Source organism: Nicotiana tabacum, chromosome 3, assembly GCF_000715075.1.
Source record: "Nicotiana tabacum cultivar K326 chromosome 3, ASM71507v2, whole genome shotgun sequence".
Classification (NCBI taxonomy): Eukaryota; Viridiplantae; Streptophyta; class Magnoliopsida; order Solanales; family Solanaceae; genus Nicotiana; species Nicotiana tabacum.
Window position 1 is genome coordinate 203,157,833 of NC_134082.1, and position 6,270 is coordinate 203,164,102.

Below are 6,270 nucleotides of genomic sequence, written 5' to 3' on the forward strand. Positions count from 1 at the left end.
CCCAGTCAATGATACTAACTGCTGTATGTGTAATGATCAGGTTGATGAGACTGGGCACCTGTTAATGGAATGTAGTTGGTCAAAAGAAGTGCGAGTTACAGTAATGCAATGGGCTGGTGTTAAATTGTCTGGAGGAGATGTGTGTGCCCCTGGTTCTAAGGAGTATCAAAAAGGATAAATGGAAGCAATTCAAGAAGGAAGTACTTGCCGCTACTCTGGAAGCAGTCATCTACCACACCTGGAAGGCTAGGAACTGGAAAATTGTTAGATGAACTTATGTAAATACTGAGATTACAGTTGTATAGATTAAAAAAGAAGTAGTAGATAGGCTGGAAGTTTAGGAGCTCAAAGAAAGCACAAAAATGTAGAGGTTTTTTTGCAGGCAATAGCTGTATAGTTCAGACATGCTGAGGCAATTGCTCACAGTTTATTGTGAGAAGGTGCTCTTTAGTTGGTAACTGTTTGATTGATATTAATGGTAATTCACAATGTTATAAAAGAAAAACAGTGCAATACAATAAGAGTTTGAAAGGAAAACTACATATTGTACTAAGAAACATGCGAAAGGCATCTGGCATCTCAATATAGATCATCTCAATTATGTGGCATAAATATCTTAGACCTTCAATGTAAAACAAAATAGAAACAAATACTGCAGGAAAATTAAGTCATCACTAACACTTCTTATACAGACCGTCAAACATCTAGGTGGATTTTATTACCAAATCATAGCATCCACAATATTAACTTATATTAGAGGAATAACATTGATCCAATATTTCCTCTTACTTTAAGAAAGCTCCACAAGTATCTGTCCAGTGGGCATACAACTTCGCAGCGGCAGACAGACTCCACAAGAAGTTGGAGAAGAACTACGCTGTGATATTTGATGCAGCTTGAAAAGCTCGGATAAAGCTCTCTGGAGGTTGGCCACCACTCAACTGGTACTTGCCATTTAGCTGCCGAATATAACTGCTTAGTAATTTCTAATTCATGGATTAACATATCGAAAGTGCTCATGGCACAATGTGATAAGTTGTGTGGCATACCACAAAATGTGGAACCCCTGATATATTAGATGAGTACTGCTGAAGCTCTTCATTCACCTTCACATACCAAAAAATAGCAGCATTTACTGGAGATAGTACAAAATTTTGATCTATCTTGCTTCTGAACCAACATGGAGAGTAGTGAATGGGTGTTGCAAATTAGGTAACACGTGATGTGAATGACATGGTCCATCATGGAACAGAACATGGAAAGACTGGCCAATACTGCCAAGTCAAGATATCGTTGAGCTTGGCTGTGCGAGAAATGCTAATATAATTGAACGTGTCGTTACATGTTTCTGAAGCAGAAACTATCTGTCCCTCTCGCTCACAAACCTTCCGAGAGAAAGGAAAGAGCAAGAAAAACAGCGGGCAGACTCTTCGGGTTGACTATTAAATAAAAGCTGTGAAACATACCTCCTTTAGCCCATTGTTCGGATCCTCAAGGAAGTCAGCTGCCCCTTCAACACCAGCCTTTCTTGCAGCTTCTACAAGAAATTCCCTTCAAGTGGAAAATCAAATTTTAGCACATTAAACTCTAAATGATGCACTTTATACCATATACATCACGATATTTAGTATATATAACATCTGATTGTGTTCATAGAGCATTAAAATAAGTAAAAAAGGTTATCGACAGTGATGCATCACTGTAATGATTAATGATTATCATAGTTGTAGTCAACATTGATGACATCGGACTATCTGAAGCAAAGTTTTCAATATTTAGTAGTGTCCTTAGCAAAAGCACGTGACCAATGAATTGCAACTTTCCTCTCCTCAAACCTGACCTCCCCACTAACACCCAGGTATTCCAAAAAGAAAAGAAGGAGAAATAAGAGAAAAACAAAGAAATTGATTCTATTGATTAGGAAAATTGCACGAGCTGGTAAATCACTGGAAAAAGCTCATCAGTGATTTCTATTTGCTTGTAAGCTTCATGCTTAGCTAAATATCAGTGTTGGTCATTGAGCCAAGGGGATTATAAAAGGAAGAACCTTAAAAATAGCTGCTCCTGAGTCACTAAAAACAGGCAGGCCGAAAATCCTATAGAAAGGAAAAAGATAAAAAAAGTTGATTTTTGTTACTGCATAACAGAAGTATGTTAATGCAGCAAATCTTATGCTATCGGGAAGAAAGGCACTAACCTGTCACCTATATACCTTCCCTGGGTGAAATAGCCAAGAAAAAGCTCCTCAGCAAGATTATTTTGCTTGTCAAGCCCCTGTTGTCCTGCGAAATATAGAAGTCTGTGGCTGTCCAAACTACTTCCTCTGCATATCCAAAAAAACCAACCATTTTTTATAACACAAAAGTTTGCACTTCACAGCATTGAGTAAATAAGACACAGACTAATCAGACTTACGTAAGTCCTGACATGTTATATTCCAGCCCAAGGCCCTTAAAAACCTGCACGATTTTGAAAAGATTACAACAAGGCAATTCACTCCACAGGCAACTTTTCAAGACAATTTGTTTGGGCAATAAGAGAAAAGAAGAAAATATGAACCTCTGTCATTCTTGAAGTCATTTGTTCAGAGCGAGGCCCAAACTTACTTCTGTAGTAATCTTTCTTGTTAACCCCTTCTTTAGGCGCAGAAGAGTTGAGAAGATAGGGATGCCATCTAATCTGCAAAACAGCATTTTGCCAGTAAAAGTAAAGGAACCGGTTGAAATGGAAGCACAGATAACAGAATCAAACGGCACCTCAAAATCATACTGATCACTGGCTAATGCTATAGCTTTATCAAGGTTTCTTTTCCCCACAAAGCACCACGGACAGACAGTATCTGAACTGATATCAATTCGAATAAACTTCTTCCCGATGTTGGTGGCCATTGATTGACGCAGGAACCTGATTTCATACATTCAGAAACAGGTCATTTTAACTAACCTCATATCGTTCTTCTGTTATACGGGGTAAACCATTTTAGAATAAAGTGCAGATGAGTTTAGGTTCTCACCTCCCAATCTGTCCTACCTTATATGACAAAAAGAATTTGAATGACAGTGCAGCTCGTGATCACATGATGATCTATTGTCAAGTTCAAGAAATGAAATCACGTCCCCAGATATTAATCTTCTTTAGATTTTTGTATCGAACCATGCAACAGAGGAAAAAGTTTCTCACTAATAGAATGGGTCAATCTAGCCTTCTGGTGAGCGCACTACACCCATTTATTTTGGTTCAGACCTCGACAATTCTACCTACGCGCACGAGTTAAAAAAAAATTATATATGTGATAGACCGTCCGCGTTCTGATTTCACTAACTCTAAATTTCGCTGCCTCCATTTCAAATTATTGGATGTCTATGGTATAAAGCATGAACTTGACTGCTAATAATGGTTTTACACGTCCAAAACCAGAAAATTAGAATTGGCTTTATCCCTATGTTGAACAATGATTCTTCTTATAATCATGGTGTCCGAGCCAACTTATTCCATGGGTACCCGCTACCTCACTCCTAGTGAACTTTAAATCATTCTATCTCAATGTATTTTAGTCTTCAATTATTTGGTCTATAATATAATAGACGATATTTGAAAATTTTACAGGAAGGAGAAAAAATAAATATGAATATTTCAAGAATCCCAAGAAATTGGCATCTTCTTCAAAAATATATGAAGTTCCCAGATTAATAAACTAATCCACCTAAAAGTTAATATATATCCAGAAAAAGAAACTGCTAGAACATATACTCAAAGCTTCAGTTTCATGAGTTCACTTCTTGAACCAAAGCATAACTAAATCAAAATTTGATAAGCAGGAAAATAAAGAGAGGCCAATTTCAGAAATCTGGCGAAGCAAAGTGTTTCTAAATTCTAACACACATATATTATATGGAAAGTAACAAATGGGAAACTGTCAAATTTCAATTCAACCCATTAACTAAGAGTTAATCAGAAAGCTTACCTCGTGGAAATTGGGAATTTCGGAAGACTTAACGAAAGGATATAAATTACGTACTAATCTTTTGGCCCGAAACTAAAATCACGTCTTCTCCTTATGTTAATGTTCTTTAGATGGTTTTTTTTTTTTTTTGGAATTTTTAGCTGATGTAGCAAAGGTTGATACCTTATTTATTTTAAATAAATATCATTTTAAAAAATTATACTATATAGATACCTTTTGATTTTTATAGCCAAATATCTATTTATGGTTACCTCCTACTCTTAAGTCATAAAATACTCTTTGTATTATTTTTCTCTCTCATTCTCTCAGATTTTTCTCCACCCTCTGTCTCAACGTCAGTATCTCTCCCTCAACGGCCCATGTATTATTGTTGTAATTCTTCTTCTTCGGATTATGATGGTCGAAAAACCGTTTCGCATGTTGTTGTTGTTGCTGCTTTGGCCGTGATGGTGCCACTAATTCTCTACAATGTAGAAATTGACGGGGAGACCTATTACAATTGCCAGCCAACCAATGTTTATAGACTACTAATTTTTTAGTAGTACGTTGTTTGTGATCTAGTGAAGGATGAAGACGACCCATCAACCCCCGTTGTAACACATCAGTATCCATTACTGACCTTTACAATACTCTGTTCTATGAACTCTGGAAATGGCGAGGAGACCCGTTTTAGCCGCTTTGTTGCAGGTTGCTTGAATAGATCCATTAGGGTTTAGGGGTTTTCATTGTAATTCAATGTATCTCGTTATATTTCATGTATTTTATTGTATTCACTGTCTTTTTTTCATTGTATTTCAATGTATCCTGCTGTATTATATGTATTTCATTATATTCACTGTCTCGCTATATGCCATGAATGTATTCATATATAATTTTTAATTAATATAATTTATGTATTCAGATGTGTATTATATAATTTTTCTGAAGATTGTTATATTTTTGGGGTATTTTTCTGTTGAGAATCTTTTTATAACTGAAAATACAAAATTTGTGTGTTATAATTGAGTTTGTTGAGTTATATTAGGAATCTATTATGTTAATTGATTCACTTTCCGTTTTAAAAACATTGTAATCCCCTATTTCACGCCGTGAATACAGTCGAATACAGTTGAATACAATAATCTGTCCAGCTGTAATCCCATGTTTTACTCCATAAATACAGTCGAATACACTCGAATACAACAACTGATTAACTGGACACCCTGAGTCTCGCCTATTTTTGTTACTATATTCATGAATACAATAGCTTAAATACATCAAATACATCTTATAACCACATAAAAGGTATCTATAATCCGTAATATAGCAAATGGTATCTATAGATGGCTAATTACTACCAAAAGATAGTGCTTTATGAAACTCTTAAGGAAAAAAAGGACAGCCCAGTGCACTAAGCTCCCGCTATGCACATGGTTTAGAAAAGGGCTGGACTATAAAGGTCTATTGTACGCAGTCTTACAATGATTATAAGAAATTCAAAGTCTACGCTATGTACGTAGACGGGTTCCGGACTTATTATGTGAAGTGTGAACCACGTTCAATGATCATCAGTTTTTTTTTTATAGTAGTTTAAACCAATATCATAGTATAAATAAACTTAAATAAAAAGGTAATTTCCATTGACTGCTATTAATTCCCTTGGTCAATATAAACCAAACAAATAAAAGTTTTACACATCCTTATTCATCATGTGATTCAAAGTGAAAAGTTTTACACATCCTTATTCATCATGTGATTCAAAGTGAAAAGAAACGAAATGGTATTAGATTAATTTTTAAATATAGCATATGTTTTTTTAGGCAAAATACATACTTTACCCATCGACATTGTATTCAAATCCCTATTACACACCTGTTAAACACGGGAATAGTGTTACGCATTAAAACTTTTAAAAGTGTGTCAATTACACACCTCTTTTGCCATGTGGCACACGCGTGTATTACACGTAAAGAGGCGCGTGAAAACTACAAAATTCATATGAAATTAAGTTTTTTTTTATTTTTCCCTTTTTTAACTATTTTCTTTTCAAATTAAAGAAGAAAAAAATATAACCCATGTCTTCTTCCCCAACCTACACCCCAGTGTTCCCCCTCCCCCCCTCCCCGTTTCGTTTTCTTCCCCAACCTCCATCCTAGTTTTGTCTACCCCTCATGTTTCGTCTCTCCAACCCCGATGACTAAGAAGAAAAAGAAAAAGAAGAAGAAAAGAGGAGCTATTGGATCTTGTAAAAATCACCATTGTTGACCTTTTGAAAAAGCTTGAAAACTTAATCGGGTCTTGTTGATTTTGGTGTTCCATGACCTAAA

General features: G+C 35.6%; 1 protein-coding gene across 2 annotated transcripts; it reads right to left on the reverse strand.

Annotated features, from left to right (window-relative positions):
* Positions 1-572: 572 nt before the first annotated feature.
* Positions 573-4,111, reverse strand: LOC107823445 (uncharacterized). Of its 2 annotated transcripts, XM_075250419.1 has the most exons (9): positions 3,965-4,031; positions 3,014-3,084; positions 2,757-2,904; positions 2,560-2,679; positions 2,416-2,459; positions 2,198-2,323; positions 1,467-1,551; positions 1,050-1,106; positions 573-959 (listed from the first exon to the last, which is right to left on the reverse strand). In XM_075250419.1, the coding sequence occupies exons 3-9, from the start codon at positions 2,886-2,888 to the stop codon at positions 873-875; spliced, it is 651 nt and encodes a 216-aa protein (XP_075106520.1). In that variant the 5' UTR covers positions 2,889-2,904; positions 3,014-3,084; positions 3,965-4,031; the 3' UTR covers positions 573-872. The 2 variants fall into 2 exon arrangements, with proteins under 2 accessions (XP_075106520.1, XP_016505570.1); XM_016650084.2 differs by lacking the exon at positions 3,014-3,084 and having other exon boundaries at positions 3,965-4,111.
* Positions 4,112-6,270: the final 2,159 nt, after the last annotated feature.

Excerpts from the sequence above, each read along its gene's own strand:
- LOC107823445 (XM_016650084.2), bottom strand. The coding sequence starts at position 2,888 with ATGGCCACCAACATCGGGAAGAAGTTTATTCGAATTGATATCAGTTCA. Across the intron at positions 2,324-2,415 it reads TATAACATGTCAGGACTTAC|AGGAAGTAGTTTGGACAGCC; the intron begins GTAAGTCTGATT and ends TTGGATATGCAG. Across the intron at positions 1,107-1,466 it reads CGAACAATGGGCTAAAGGAG|GTGAATGAAGAGCTTCAGCA; the intron begins GTATGTTTCACA and ends TGGTATGTGAAG.